This window comes from Rhinatrema bivittatum, chromosome 3, assembly GCF_901001135.1.
Source record: "Rhinatrema bivittatum chromosome 3, aRhiBiv1.1, whole genome shotgun sequence".
NCBI classification, from domain to species: Eukaryota; Metazoa; Chordata; class Amphibia; order Gymnophiona; family Rhinatrematidae; genus Rhinatrema; species Rhinatrema bivittatum.
The window spans coordinates 120124234-120140900 of NC_042617.1; the positions used below are offsets into that span (position 1 = coordinate 120124234).

Sequence of the window (16667 nt, forward strand, 5' to 3'; positions counted from 1 at the left end):
GACTTCCTATAGATTTGTCTTTGGGTTGGGGTTCTCTGGCAACTGCTTCCTTTTGTAATTCAGGATGGGTTTCTTGAGAAGTTGACCTCTTCGGAGTTTGTCGCCCTTTCGCGGTTAGTGGAAGCCTTTGTCTGGGATACTGAACAGGTTTGTGGCAGAAGGAGCGTGTCATTGCGTGGAGCACTTCAGAGCCAAGCCAACAAATTTGTGAACAGATTCCATGAGGAGAGGAAAACGAAACTAAGGTAGAACTTCTCTTCTGATTTCTTTTGGTAAAATTTGATATTGCATTTTGGGTGAGATTTTCATGATCAAATTTGCTTGTAGGCAGTGTTGCTTTAAACATTGAGATGAGGTGGGAGTGACGTGCTAGTTACACCACCACCACTCAGATACAAATATTACAAAAATGCAAAGCCTACAAGGTTGGTGTAAATACTATAATTACTTGCTCCCAGAAAATGTCCTTATTGGCCTGCAAAATAGTCTCTGGGATATTGGACCTTTTAAGTGAAGCCAAGGGCAAAGAAGCATTGCACAAGTCAGCTTCCCAAACCTGTTCTGGGGGTCCCCCACAGCCAGCTGGATATTCAGGATGTGCATAATAAATATGCTTAAGATCAGTTTGCATATAGTCTCCAATGCATGCAGACTGATCACATTGCTAGCTGTGGGGTCCCCAGAACAAGTCTGGGCATAAGTGAACAATTCAGTAATGCTAGCATTTAAAGAGAAGCAGAGTAGTAGTTTGGTGGTTTGGTGGTTGTTTCGGAAACTGTTGGTGTACCTACCTCCCCCTCCCCCCAGGAATTGTTGTCCTATCTCTTCCAGGTCATAATAGCACCTAATTATCCAGAAGGACAGAGATTCTTCCTGCATCTTCTGTACTAATATTCTAAGTAACATGCCCTTCAGAACATCCTGTCTGCAAGTACTGTTTCAAAATCTGACAGGAAAGCTATGCATCTGACAGACCGTAAATGGTGTTTGATTTTTCTATTGAAATCTCGTCCATCATCTTTTCTTAACATGCTGTCATACAAAAGCGATGAAAAATCCTATTCGCCTGGTACTATCTTCAGTATTAACTTTTGTTTCCATCTCCTGAATTTAACTGACATAATAAGTCAATTTCTCCTCTGTGTGTTTCAGGTAATGACTGTTACACAAACCTTACATTGTCTTTCTTTTGCAACTAGCCTTCTTTTAGAAAATGAGCGATGGAAACAAGCTGATGTCCCTGCCGAGTTTCAGGATCTTGTCGATTTGATAACGAATGGCAAAATTGCTTTACCTGAGAAAAAAACAGGAGGTTTGCAAGCTTTACATTTTTTTTAAGTTGCTTAGTTTTCTACTATCCTTGCTATAATTTGAAATACCTGTTGAGGCCTTGTTCATAGTTTCTTTTACTTCTTGTCTTTTCTCTTTTTTTTTTTTTTTTTTTTTTAAAGTCTTATCAACAGCTATATTACTGCACCAGATCTGGAGCAATCACAGAAAAAAAGTTGGGTGCAAAATAACTCAATCTTCACCATCCCCACTTGCTGACAGCATTGCTCTATTTTCTGCAGTCAGTAATAGGCCTTAACAAAATACCATGCATTTTATTCCTTTCTTTGGTCATTACCCTGCTAATCACTAGCTAGTATTTGAATCTGTTTACAAGTTCCTTTTTCATATATAGCTGGGTGTTGCAGATTATGATTTTTGTACCTATAATGAATTGCTGTGTATTTCTCTACAGCAAGAAATTTTAATATTTTCAGATACAAAACAAAGGAAGAAAATATGATTTACTCACTTTAGTGTTCATAAGCAAATGACACATTAAGCATATCAATTTGTGCTAGAAATATTCAGCATATCCTTCTTCCCTAGTAGACTTCAATATACAGTTTTCAGAAAGTGCTGTTTTGTGTGTGTGTGTATAGATATATATTTTTTGGCCTGGTAGTTCCTCTTCTTCCAGCTCAATCAAAACCAGTGCTAGGATTCTGGTGCTGTTTGTTTATTACGTAGTTTTTCTAATTTATACACTGTCATCTCCACAAAGATGCACAGGAACCTTCATTCGCAACTACTTGGGACTTTCCCTTTTATATTAATAGACTCACTGTCGTCCTGTTCCTAGTCTGGTCATTGCAACAATGATCCTGAGGCCGTGAGCCATGAATCAGGGCTTCTTCTAGAATCCTCTGTCATGGACTTTAAATCCCATCACCAAGTATCACCCCTTAGCAAGCGTCCTGACTACCTGTCTCGGAGTTGAAACCCAAACCTTCCATGTGCCAGTGCACATCACTGCCTCTGAGCCTCCAGGTGTACGATAAATACTATAGCACAGAAAGTATAAGGAAGAGTAATTCCTATTCCTTTATGCATTGCAGATTAACTATATATCGATATCTCTGGTTATAATGTTGACTTTCTTTTCCTGAAGTAGTCCAGTCTGTAGTTGTTACCCTAAATGTTGCTTTTCACAAACCACACGTGATTTGTGATCATACCTGTTTGTTAAATGTAAGCAGTAGGAGCTATAGTTCTGCTTTACTATTAAGAAAGTATAACGTCAGCCTGGTGCTTTGTACCTCCCAACAATAAATCTGTGGTTGATTCCCAGCTTGACATCCTGTTTGGCGAGCTGAGCTGTGGTGCTCTTACAGTGAAACTTTGGCCAGCCAAAGGAAAATGCAGCATTATCTTTTCATAACTGCACCTTCTTGGCTAAGGTAGCTCTTGTGCCGCGTAAGGATCTTATGTGAGAGGTGAAATGGGAGCAAAGAGGAGATGTCATGTTCTGTGCCACTTGATCAAAGGAGGATTAAAGGAAGGCCGTCTTCAGAGGGAGATAAAAATAAGAATAACAGAAAATGACTCCTAGAATGCTTTGAGATCTGATTTTGATAGCAGGACCAGTGTGAAAGTACTTTGATAATGTTAGTTTTGAGATATTCTCAGTGTGCAGACAAATTGCGATTTAGAGTTTCAAAGTATCACTGAAAAGGATACTCATTTGTAATTTACTTTTAGGGTAATAAAAATAATTCATATTGTATTTCTTTGTACAATTTTAGCGTCCGAGGACCGGAAACCAACTGACTTCCTGATTGTGGAAGGACAAAAGTATGCTGTAGTTGGGTAAGATGCCATTTGCAATAAGTTGCCGTGTCCTAGCCTAGTTCTGCATGGTTTAGAAGGTAGGAGCTGATTCAGAGAGAGGGTGCACAGTTGTCCCCATCAAACTGATTTATATCAGCAGTGTTTAATTGATGCGAGCTTGTTGGTACATGACTGGAAGAGTTCAATCGCATCCAGCTGAAACAAGGTGTGTGCACGTATATGTGGACCTAGCAAGGGGAATATTCTTTTACTCGGGTAAAAGTACTGTTTGAAAATTTCCCACCCTGCACCTTTACCCACATGTCCAGGAGGGGTTCTCGGGGCAGGGATAAGCCGGGGGAGCAAAAAACCATGTAGCTTTGGCCAGAAAAAGCAGACTCAAATTTCTGCAGGTACACTTACCTTGGACCCAAAAAGCAAATCGGAAGCCGATCCAGTTGGCTGTGATACAGTAAAGACAATGAGAATCGGACGATCAGAAGAAGCCCTTTATTTCAATGCCCGACTCTGGCCGAGTTTCGCTCATAGAGCTGCCTCAGGGGCAATTCAATTAGCAGGACTTAAAATATGCCTGCAGGGCTGCTGTCACACTGTCACAATGTCACAATATCATTAGTGTCTGCAGAACACTCTGACACTAGCAGAAAGAATGTCAGAGTGTTCTGCAGACACTAATGATATTGTGACATTGTGACAGTGTGACAGCAGCCCTGCAGGCATATTTTAAGTCCTGCTAATTGAATTGCCCCTGAGGCAGCTCTATGAGCGAAACTCGGCCAGAGTCGGGCATTGAAATAAAGGGCTTCTTCTGATCGTCCGATTCTCATTGTCTTTACTGTATCACGGTACACTTACCTTGGGCAGTTTTCACTTTCCCCTTAAGAATTTGTGCAAAAATTCAGGGAAAAGCAGCCATGGACTTTATGCCTGGCTGCACAGTCATGAAAACTTTCCCCCTAATATAAAGCTCAGTATCTCTGGATGAGGATAAAAATAATTCATTACTGATGAGCTTTTGATAGCAGTGGAGTTCTCACTTTCAGGAAGAATCAAATTTGCTGTGAGCATAAGGAATAGTCCTCACGAAAGCAAGGGAACAGAACTGGAGCAAAACGTAAAATCCTCAGATGTGGTTTGCGCTAAGATGAGTGAAAGGGAAAAAAAGGTCAGCGGGGGGGGGGCCCCCATGTAGTCGCCTCTTCTTTTCATCATCATCCACCAGACTATTTACTTTTGAAGTGGCTCCCCGTTGGTGATTGGAGGTCTGAGGTATGACAAAAAGAAGAGGGAGACTGAGAAGCCCACAGGACATATTTTTGGTTCTTAATTTAATAGAAACCATGTTTTTGACTAAAATGGAACCATTGTATGAAACGTTTGTATAGTAAGACTGGCCCTATTCATAGCAAGCTTGACTATTAACTTATCCCTTTCTTGCTGCACCTGGCAAAATTCAATGAAAACCTGTTTTGTCTGGCTGAAGACTGGTATTAATGGCTTGTTGGTTAGCATGCTGAACATCTGTGTGAAAGGTTCAGGTTTGCCCACATTTTGAGTGTATTCCTCATGGAACAGCCTTATGAGCAAGGAAGTCCACTGGCCAAGATGGCATATATGTTGTAAAATTGAAACACGTGAAGGAGCTTTCTGAAAAGGAACTTGAGGAAATGACTACTGTTTGATAGAAATAACTGTATGAGAGCGTCCTGTGAGATGGTTGAATTATATTTACAGCACACTGTAAATAATTGTTTTTGTCATTGTTTCGTTGTAACCTTTGCCTCTTCTCGCTATGTTAATGTTTAAGGTTATTTTACCCCGGTTCCCTGTAAACCGACATGATATGATTGTATCATGAATGCCGGTATAAAAAAAGCACTAAATAAATAAGTAAATAAATAAAATATTTTAGAGCCTGTTCATAATGAGTGGAAAGGATGCCGACAGAAGAGCTAATTTTTTTTTTTTTTTATAATGTCCTTTGCTTATGACAGACTTTAAACTTAAATTTTTCTTTTTCACCTTTCTGTTAAATTACATTGCTGCTATATGTGCACCATTTGTTTTGTAGGACAGTGTTGCTATTGATGAGAATAATCCTTGAGTACTGCCAGTGTGTGGATGACATCCCCTCTATCACTACAGACATGCTCACTCGCCTGTCGGATTTATTGAAGGTATGACAGTGACACTTAGAACAGTTTGAAGAGCCAGAGCCACATACTATAAATTGAAACAAATGTATATTTTTAGGAAACTTCTTTTTAACATCCTGTTTAGGTTTCCTTTTCCTGATGAATTTAAGGCTTTTTATGAGCAGCAAAGAAAGAAGATGGCATCCCAGCAGAATGCAAATCCATCAATAATAAATAGTCTGTGAAATCTCTCTTTAGATTCCTCTCTTACTTCTGCCACTTCCATGTGCATAAGCCATCTGGATCCTCCTGACCTCCAGTAGCTGCTGCAAATTACGAGTTAGGAATCAGGTACAGCACAGTCGTGTTTTAGATGCTGGGGGATCAGGCTGGTTTTCTCTTTCAAGTGTTGTCATCCATAGAGTCGGGATTTTTCTCTTCAATAGCTCCTACCATTCTCCCTGTCTTGATAAGGCTCTGAAATGAGCAGCTGTAGATGAGCTCTGATGGTGCTCTGCAGTCAGCCAACCATTATCACTAGACAGCTGCTCGGCGCTCCCTCCCCTCGGGGCCAAGGTTACTGAGTACAGCCTTTCCAAAACTAGACAGTCAAATCGAGAACTGAACTTTGGTCTTCTGCTTGGCAGCATTAAGCAATGACTCCACATTATCAGGCTATTCTCTGATTGACATTCCTCTAGATGTCAAATATTTAAGCTCTTTCAAGGGTGGTGGGGGCTCTGTGTTATACTTATTGGGGGAGGCCTGAATTCAGAGACGGCATGATAAAAGAAAGGACTGAGAATGGACTCCTTTTTCCTTGCCTACTCTGTTCCTTTAGCCAGCAATTGGCTAAAGAAAAGCTTTGCTGTTGAATTTGGAGATGAATTGTAACTTGCCCCTGAGATGAAGAAAGGCACATGTGAAGCTTATAACTATGAATGTAAAATGCTTATGTGCAAAAAAAAGGCTTTAAGTGCACAGGCTGTAAGGATGGTGAAAGTACACCCACAGTTCTGTAAAGTCACCGACAGTAATTGAATGATTAACATACAAAGTAGGCCTTAGAGGAAATACGAGGAGCATGTTCTTTTAGTCAAAAGTCAAGGTGAAAAGCCCAATCCATGCCCCACAGTACTGCTGGAAAATATACATACATTTAAGATGGAGACAGTTTTGGTCCTGAAAAAGCACACTGCTCCTGGAATCAGACCATTAGGGTTTTAAAGTGCTTCTTGCTGTAAATTACCTGCTGTTAATAGAGGATGATTTTCAAAGCCCTTTACTTTGGTTAATGTGATTTATGTGCACTGGCTGAAAATTGCACTCCCTTAATGACTCCAAGAATGCGTTGTGTTATTACGTGGTGCATGGACTTTTAGCCATATTTAGGAGAGTCATTCCAGGGGGCACATTTTGGACAGGGTCACAAAATAATACACACAACACACTCTGTCTTTTCAAGTCTGTGTGTTGTTTACCCATGCAAAAGTCCATAGGTTTCAGAGTGAAAGCATATGTGTGCTTTCTCTTTGAGAACCGGTGCAAAGTCAACTGGCCAAAATTATCCACTGTGTTTGTCTCAAAGGAGACATCCGGGATACAGCCCCATTGGATCTCAAAGGTGTCATGTTCTTTTCACTTGGCTGGTGAAATTAAAGTAACAAGAGAGAATAGCTTTTCTAATACTTCATCCTTGCAGCCCTGTTTTAAGAGCTAGGAATCTGATACTGTCAGTGACTCCTATGCAAAGTTTTATTCTTAGCATATCATGCAGATACAGATTTGAAGATCTTCATGTCATGCATTTAGCAGCAGCCTTTGTTTGTGGCAGCAGCTGTTACTTAACTGAGATATATCTAGTAGATGTGTAATTAAAAGTTTCTTCTCTATTAACCTGCTTCTGGTTAATCATTGAAGTATCCCTATGACTATAAAAAATGTTAATATACAAGGCGCTTTGGCAGACACTAGCAAAGAAGACTAGAAACTCTACCTTTACAGAGTACAAAATGTATAAAGATGTGTATGTCAAACCTTCAGAGCAGGTGCTCATTAGAATGTTTGTGTACTTAGAGGGTATAAAATATTCAATATTTATTTTAATTGTATTTCATTCTGTCCCCTCCATCCTTCCAATTACCCACAAATTGGAGTGTGGTTCAGTTTGAGCCCATCTTTCATGAGCTTCTGTCAGATTAGAATGGCAAATAGCAGCAGGGTGTGAGAGTGCAGGGCTTCAAGGAGTTCATGTTTTTAGCTTGCACATTCTGAACTCTGTGTTCCCTAGATCATTATCAGGGTGTGAATTACTTTTTGTCTTTGCTTCCTCTTTGAAAGTACTTCAACTCAAGAAGTTGCCAGTTGGTTCTTGGAGCTGGAGCATTGCAAGTTGTTGGCTTGAAAACTATAACAACAAAAAATCTGGGTAGGTATTTCTATATTCCATTTTTAAATGACTAGGAATGCCATGCAATTCAGTGGTGGTAATATGCATGCCCACATGAGAGATGTGTGGAAAGACTCAAAAGTGTTTTGTTCCCTCTTCTCTGATTGGCTGGAACAGAAAACACAGTAGAGTCGAGGCTTACAATCCCAAGTGGCTGGGTTGGGCTCTGTAGCGTCCCATTGGCTGATCTATTGTAGCTGGACTCAATTTCCATGCCAGGTTTTACTCGGAAAAGCAAGATCAGAGTCTCTGAACCAAGGAGAAAAGCAGTCTTTTAGTCAAAATCATGCAGCAGCCAGAATTCTTGAGTATCGGACAAGCTGAAGACACTGAAGACCAACACTGGAAATAAGAAATTAAATGAAATAAATGACTTCACACAAATATGGTAATTGTAAATAAGATGATATATCAAGTGCAATAATGCACTAAGGGGTAGATTTACAAAAAATGCGCGTTCGCGTACTTTTGTTGGCGCACCAGTCACAAACAAAAGTACGCTGGATTTTAGTAGATACGCGCGTAGCTGCTAAAATCCAGGATCGGCGCACGCAAGGCTGCTGATTTTGTGCAGCCGGCGCGCGCCGAGCCGCGCAGCCTGCCTCCGTTCCCTCCGAGGCCGCTCCGAAATCGGAGCGGCCTCGGAGGGAACTCGCTTTTGCCCTCCCCTCACCTTCCCCTCCCTTCCTCTATCTAACCCACCCCCCCCCCGGCCCTATCTAAATCCCCCCCCCCCTACCTTTGTCGGGGGATTTACGCATCCCGGAGGGGAGAAGTAAATCCCCGCGCGCCAGCGGGCCGCTAGCGCGCCGAGACGCAACCCGGGGGTGGTTCCGGAGGGCGTGGCCACGCCCCCGGGCCCGCCCCCGAAACGCCGCGTCCCGCCCCCAAAACGCCACATCGATCGGCCCCGCCCCCGACAAAAAACCCCGGGACTTACGCAAGTCCAGGGGCTCTGAGCACGCCGGCAGGCCTATGGAAAATAGGCGCGCCGGCGCGCAAGGCCCTGCTCGCGTAAATCCGGGTGGATTTACACGAGCAGGGCTTTTAAAATCCGCCCCTAAGAGAACAGCGCTTTCATACCTATTATAATCATGTGTAAAGGGGTAAACAATCAAAACAAAAACACCAAAACTCAAATCTTGCAAACACACCATTAATTTTATCCAAATATAGAAGTTTAGGTGTCAGCAAGCCAAACAGGTAAGACCCTGCTCAGTCTCTGCTGGTCTTTTCGAACATGCATCCATCTTATTTTTTTCAATACATTTCTCCTGTAACTAAAATGAAACAAAATATTGAACACCATCTAAAACTAAGTAGTTTTCATTGCGGTTAGCCCCTGAAGCAATACTAGGCTACAAAACATCAGCTGACATCATAACATTATTTTGTTTCATTTTAGCTGCAGAAAAAAAGTATTGGAAAAATAATAAGATAGGTACATTTTCGAGAAGACCAGCGGAGACCGAGCAGAGCCTCATCTGTTTGGCTGTTGACTCCCATCCTTCTACATTTAGATAAAATTGATGGTTTGTTTGCAAGATTTGATTTTTGGTGCTCTGTTTGTTTTGAATGTGTTGTTATGAGCTCCTTAGTTCCACTTTGTGTGATAAGTTCACCAATCATGTACAGGATATTTACAGATATAATATAAAAATTACTTTCCAAAGGACAAGTTGTTATGTTCAATAATGAAGTTGGGAAAAACAGGAATTTGTAAAGGTAAAGCAGGAACAATAGTCCAACAATGTCCAAAAGTATCTAACACTAACATTTCCTAACGTGTAGCAGATGGACTCAGGATCAGTGGGTTTAGTGTGCTCCTGATGTCAGATTGAAATCTGATCCGTCTCCAACTGCTGTCACCACCAGTACATATACCCCTGCAGGAAGCTCTGCTCTTCAGTATTTCTCCATCTCCATAGCAGTTCGGAACTCTATACACGCTTGCACAGCGTTAGAGTATTCTAACCAGAGAAAATTCCAAACAAGAAGAAATCTTACCTCTGCAGACGAGCCCCGCTCTCCTGCGGTGATACCTACGGGTCCCTCCTCCAGTCGAGAATTCCTGAGGTGATTTCCGCGATCCCTCAGAGGTAGGCTTTGGTCCGGCAGCCGGTTCCCGGCGTGGACTTAGCCTCCGGCAACGGGAGAGGCTGAGAGGCAGGGGGTGCAACACTGAGCGCGGCGGTGAAGGTACTTTTCCCTCTCCCCCTGCAGCCGGAGACTGCCCGGGACGAGACCGGGAAACGCCGAGACAAGGTAAGGTAGAAAACTTTCTAAAAGTCTCCGGTCTCCGAGGCTCGGAAAGCCGCACAGATCGTCAGCCGGTGTCTGTGCTATCGGGTTGATCAGCCCCGTCTGGGCTAGACCCCGATCCATTATGAGGGTCCTCCCACGTGGAGACCCTCCAAGGTGGTCGCCATATTGCTCGCATGGTCGCCGATGCCATTTCCCATCGATCGCTGTCCTGTCTGCCTAACCGAGCCGGGCGCACAACCTACTTGTGCGCGCATTGGCGCGCGCATAAGTGCCATGCACACAGCGACGCGCACAAGGGGGCCAGATGCACAGCCACATGCTCAATAGTGCTGGGTGCATAAGTTAAATCTGTGCGCACAGCGGTGCGTGCATCTTGTGAGCACACATCTAGGCCTACACGCACATCTTCGGCGCACCCGGAGCGCATAACTAAGCCTCCCAGCGTGCATTATACGGGGCTTTCTGCTACCCTACGTGCACAAACCATGGCACCACCGGCCAAGAAGGTCAAAGCACATGCCCTCTGCCCAACCTGCCACATAAGAGCTGTGCAGCACGAAGAGGCCATGGCCCTGTGCCGACTGTGTGAGGAGGCTCTGAGAGATCCAGGTCAAGGCTCTCCCCAGCCAGTACAGGAATCCGGATCCACCGATGGTACACCGGACCTCTCCACCCGGGGCTCCCTGGAACGCAGCGGCTTTCAATCTAGATCCAGGATCATTTTCCTGGATAGAATTCTTTAAAGGTCGCCACACCTTCGTCAACATGCAACTGGCGCTACCGATGATACAACCACAGCCTATCCCAGAGGACCTTAACCTCCCAGGGCCCTCTAGGCCCACCAGAGACATGCCTCTACCAGTCAAAAGCCTCTCCATAGGGACATGAACACCTCAGACAAGGATCAAGAATCACTGGAGGAAGGGGCAATACCTCCAGGAACGGAACCTTACCGAACCATGAGGCGCTTTTTCTCCAAAGACAAGCTATCAGACCTCGTGGCTCACAGCTTGAAGGAGCTCGCCATTCCGGGCACTGGTGCCACAAGGGAACCGAAGATGAACCCTCTCCTAGAGGGACTTCGTCAGGCCTCACGCCATTTCCCTCTGCTGCAAGCTGTACAACAGCTGATTGACCTGGAATGGGATGCACTGGAGGCCAGTTTCAAAGGCAGATGGGCCCTAGAAGCCCTCTACCCACTGGAACCCTCAGCTAAAGATCTCCTGGCATTCCCCAAAGTGGACGCCATGGTCTGTGCGGTCACAAAGCGCACTACCATCCCAGTTGAGGGAGGAGCGGCACTCAAGGATGCCCAGGATAGACGTCTGGAAGCCATCCTTAAACAGTCATCGAACGTATCAGCTATGTCACTACAGATTGCTTCCTGCTGTGCCGCGGTAACACATGCCTGCTTATCCATGACCAGGAACGCCGCCACGCCTGTTGACGTGCTAGAAGCAGCAGTATCCTTCCTCACGGATGTGGTCTCTGTCCTGGTACGCACCTCAGCTAGGGGCGTCTCATCTGTAGTGGCAGCCAGAAGGCAACTCTGGCTCCGAAGTTGGTCAGCCGACATGACTTCCAAGACAAAACTCACCAGAATGCCCTTTAAAGGTACCCTCCTGTTTGGAAGCGGAGAAGTTAGCCGACAAATGGGGCAAATCCCCAGTACCCTGGCTACCGGAGGACAAGAACAAAAGAAGCCAACGCCCCTCCCCCCGATTACCTGGGGCAGAGGATCACAGTGCTTCAGACCCTAAAAGAGTACATATTAAGCCCCTCGCCCCACAGGCAAGGGCCAGTCCTTTCAGAACAAACACAACAAGAGGGGAGCTGGCTCTGGCACAGGCTCCAGCCACACCCCACAATGAGAATTAGCTGACCCATCCACAGGAAGAAGCCATAGGGGGCAGGCTTGTCCTATTCTACAAAAGATGGGTCGAGATAACAGCAGACAAGTGGGTCCTAACCATCATTCGAGAGGGATACTATCTGGACTTCCACAACATCCCTCCGGACAAGTTCGTGAAATCTCCTTGCCACACGCCCTCCAAGAGGACGGCAGTGGAAACCACACTGGCCAAATTGCTCGCCCTAAAGGCCATAATGCCGGTGCCCATGCAACAACAAAATACTGGGCACTATTCCATCTATTTTATCGTCCCCAAGAAAGAGGGAATGTTCCGGCCCATCCTGGACCCTAGGTCGGTCAACAGCTACCTGAGGGTACCACACTTCCGCATAGAAACCCTGTACTTAGTCATAAGGGCGATACAGCCAGGAGAATTCCTTACATCCTTGGACCTGTCAGAAGCATACCTGCACGTCCTGGTCCATCACGAACATCAGCACTTCCTGTGCTTCACGATCCTGGACCACCACTACCAGTTCCGAGCGCTACCCTTCGGGCTCACCAAAGCCCCTCGGACGTTCACCAAAATTATGGTGGTAGTAGCGGCGACACTGAGGAAAGAGGGAATCCTCATACATCCATATCTGGACTATTGGCTGATCAGGGCAAAGTCTCCAGAGGAAAGTCATCAGGCGACCACCAGAGTCAAGACTCTACTGGAAAATCTCGGGTGGGTTGTCAAGACAAACAAGCTGCCTACAGCCTTCCCAATCTCTAGAATACCTGGGAGTCTGGTTCGACACCAGACAAGACAAGGTCATTCTTCCCTCTATGAGGAGAAGAAAACTGATGAACCAGTTGCGAAACCTGCTAACAAGTCTGCGCCCCAAAGTATGGGACTATCTCCAAGTTCTCAGCCTCATGACATCAACCCTGGAAGTGATCCCATGGGCAAGAGCGCACATGTGACGGCTACAGTGCTCCCTACTGTCACAGTGGAACCTGATGTCCCAGGTCTACTCCGTTCGCCTGCAGCTCCTGTAGGAAGTGCAGAACCAGCTCCAATGGTGGCTACAAGAAGACCATTTGAGCAAGGGAGTAAGGCTATCTCCACCGACCTGGATCTTGCTCACCACAGACGCAAGCCTACATGGGTGGGGAACCCACTGCCAGGAACTGACGGCCCAGGGGCAATGGGTCAAGGAAGAGTCGGGATGGAACATCAACCGACTGGAAGCCCGGGCAGTCAGACTAGCCTGCATACGGTTCAGTCACAGACTTCGGGGCAAATCTGTCAGTCATGTCAGACAACGCCACGACAGTTGCCTACATCAACCACCAGGGAGGAACCAGAAGCCAACAGGTGTCCCTGGAAATAGATCCCCTAATGGCATGGGCGGAAGCAAACCTACAAGGGATCTCAGCCACCCACATCGCGGGAAAAGACAACATCACTGCGGATTACCTCAGCAGAGAAAGTCTAGACCCAGGGGAATAGAAGCTGTTGACCACAGCCTTCCAGTTGATAGTAAACCGTTGGGGAACACCAGCCATGGACATCCTGGCAACCCAGTCCAACACACAAGTTCCCAACTTCTTCAGTCGCAGACGGGAACCACAATCCCAAGGGATCGATGCCCTCGTCCAGGCCTAGCCACAGGAAATCCTGCTATACACCTTCCCTCCATGGCCGCTACTGGGCGGGATCATCCGCAAGATAGAACACCACAGGGGACCAGTACTTCTAGTGGCCCCAGACTGGGCAAGAAGGCCATGGTATGCAGACATGCGAAGACTCCTGACAGGGAGCCCTCTCCCTCTATTTCCACACAGGGATCTGTTCCAACAAGGCCCGATCCTCCACGAAGATCCAACTCGATTCTCTCTTACAGTCTGGCCATTGAGAGGACTCGCTTGAAGAAGAGCAGATACTCGGGGGCAGTGATTGACACCCTGCTCTGAGCACGCAAGTTTTCCACATCTCTAACATACATAAGGATATGGAGAATATTCGAAGCCTGGTGTGAAGACCGTGACATCCTCCCACGAACAGTCAAAATTCCCACGATTCTGGAATTCCTGCAGAATGGCTTACAGAAGGGGTTGACCCTCAACTCCATCAAGGTACAGGTGGCCGCATTGGCATGCTACAGAGCCAAGATGGAGGGCAGCAGCCTAGCCTCTCACCCGGCCTCCTGCTTCCTGAAAGGTGTCAAACAGATCTGACCACCCCTAAAGTGGTCGGTGCCTCTATGGAATCTCAATCTAGTCCTAGTCTTCCTAGCGGGAACCTCCTTCAGACCCATCCGCGGTCTGTCCCTCCGACTACTAAAATTGAAGACTGCATTTCTAGTGGCAGTCTGTTCGGCCCGTCACATCTCCGAGCTTCAAGCACTGTCCTGTCGAACCGTTCCTCAGGTTCACACCGGGATCCATACAGCTACGCACGGTCCCCTCCTTCCTCCCAAAAGTGGTTTCTCACTTCTATCTAAACCAAACCATCTCGCTGCCATCACCAGAAGAGCATAAGGACTCGGAAGAATCTCGCCACCTTCGCCACCTTAACGTCGACAGACTCCTAGTCCGATACCTGGAAAGGACGGAATCCATACGAAAGATGGACCACCTATTCGTCCTTCACAGCGGGAAGAAACAAGGGGAAGCGGCCTCGCGGGCAACCATAGCCCGCTGGATCAAAGAAGTAATCAAGGCGGCCTACATACAGGCAGGCAAGCCTCCACCTCTATGTAGCCTCCATCTCTACAAGTCAAGGCCCATTCCACTAGAGCCCAGGCAGTGTCCTGGGCGGAAACCAAGTGGATGTCACCCACCAAGATCTATCGGGCGGCGACATGGTCCTCCATCCACACCTTCTCTAGGTTCTGCCGCCTGGATGTTCAGGCTCAGGAGGACACAGCATTCGCAAGGACAGTACTAAATGGACCACGGGCAGCCTCCCACCTGGTTCGGGAGTAGCTTTTGTACATCCCATTGGTCCTGAGTCCATCTGCTACAATCTAGGAAATGGAGAAATTACTTACCTGATAATTTCGTTTTCCTTAGTGTAGACAGATGGACTCAGCATCCCGCCCACGGCTGTCAACAATCACGGAAACCTCGGCAGATAATCCCCGAGAGCAAGACAAACACAGGTAAGCCAAGCTTCCCTCTAATTAGGACACCCATACCTACCAGGTGTCAGCGTTTCTCGGTTGAGTGCACTGGCGGTCTCCAGCTGTAACCACATCAGCCAGTTCAAGTTAACCAAGTTATGCAAATTAATCAAAGTTAATCAAGTTATTCAGTCAAACATATATCCACAATTGCTTTTCGAAGAGAATACTGAGGAGCATGGTGTCCTGTAGGGGTATATGTACTAGGGCTGACGTCAGATTGAAATCTGATCCGTCTCCAACTGCTATCAGGCGCACACTATACCCATTGGTCCTGAGTCCAGCTGTCTACACTAAGAGAAACGAAATAATCAGGTAAGTAATTTCTTCATTTTTTTTTTCTATTAGTTATGCCTCTCCCTATGTACCCTAACTTCTTTCTAGCTCTGGCCATCTCTTTGTTGCACAGTTTTGCTGTTTGAATTAATCAGATATCAGATTCCTAAGGGTGGTCTTGCTTTCTATAAATCAGTATTTCTGCCCTGCCCCTCCACCCCCCGGCATTGTGTACTGCTCCCTCAGATTTTTGCACCCCGGGTGCATAACTGCACTTCTTTTTACTATTGCAACTCAAAGGTCAAGCAGTTGATTACACATCAAGCTTTTTTAGATTGATTCTCAGACATTCTCTCAGGTTTGTTCACTCTGTTTTAGATCCTAATGTTTTTCTCAAAAAGTCAGTTGTCCTGCTAACCCCTTCACAATATCACTCACCATGATATTGTACAGAGTTTGCCCCCAGACCAATCCTTGAGATACTCCATTCATCATCTTGGATCTTTATCTTCTCAAACCAGGACAGCAAGGGCTAGCTAATGCCTTACCTTCTGGTTAATGGTTTGTCATTTTATCAGACTGATGGAGTAACATGAATTGTGAAGGACACTGGGCCAAGTTTCAGGGTAAACAAACCTATCAGCAGTTATCAGCAACTAGTATGATAAGAAAAATAAATATGAATAAACTCAGAAAAGTTTTCAGCAAAATTGCATTAATGGAACATTATGGCTCTCCAGTAAAGCACAAACTGGGAAACTTAGAGTTCTGAGCATCTCTGCATCCCATAAGTGTATGAAATATACACAGGTAGCATCGGAGGAATACAGAACCCTTGCTATAAAAAGCGTGTGTATGTTGTAAGTGAACAGAAGATTTCTTTGCAGTTTCAGAATGGATCCTAAATACACGAGAAATGATTTTTCCAACCATTTAACATTTTAATGATGTTTTTGGCTTTCTTTCTGAATTCTGTTTGTAAGGTGTCCAAGAAAAGAAAACTGGCACCAATAGTTTAACCATTTTCCTCATTCTCATCCAGGTTATTTGTATCCATCCACTGTTGTCTGTTTCAGGAAACAGTAGCTGTGGCTGTACTATAATAGACACTTTGTATACGTTGAAAGCTTTTCACTATCTTACATCATAGATCACAATATAAATCCTAGCTTCCAGACAACGAGGCTCACACTCTTACTCTGACCACCTGTGCTGTATTTTATCCTTCCTTTTTGTATGGACTCTATCAATTGTTATATTTTCCATCCCTCTATGTACTGTATAATATTAGATTTTCCAACTGCCTCCTGGAACTCATACCACTAATATTCTGCTAGTCCAGGCATTTCTCAGAAAGTTATGTTATAAGGATCCTGTTGTTTGTATATATTTACTAT

At 45.3% G+C, this 16667-nt stretch overlaps 1 protein-coding gene across 8 annotated transcripts in view; it reads left to right on the plus strand.

The window, feature by feature from the left end:
- VPS54 (VPS54 subunit of GARP complex) overlaps positions 1 to 16667 on the plus strand; it is a 294894-nt gene that overhangs the window by 200755 nt on the left and 77472 nt on the right. For all 8 annotated transcript variants that reach the window (XM_029593654.1, XM_029593653.1, XM_029593655.1 and 5 more), the window contains 5 exons: positions 64 to 245; positions 1200 to 1312; positions 3075 to 3138; positions 5192 to 5297; positions 7596 to 7683. In XM_029593654.1, coding sequence (XP_029449514.1) covers positions 64 to 245; positions 1200 to 1312; positions 3075 to 3138; positions 5192 to 5297; positions 7596 to 7683 — 553 coding nt within the window. The remainder of the gene's footprint in view (positions 1 to 63; positions 246 to 1199; positions 1313 to 3074; positions 3139 to 5191; positions 5298 to 7595; positions 7684 to 16667) is intronic.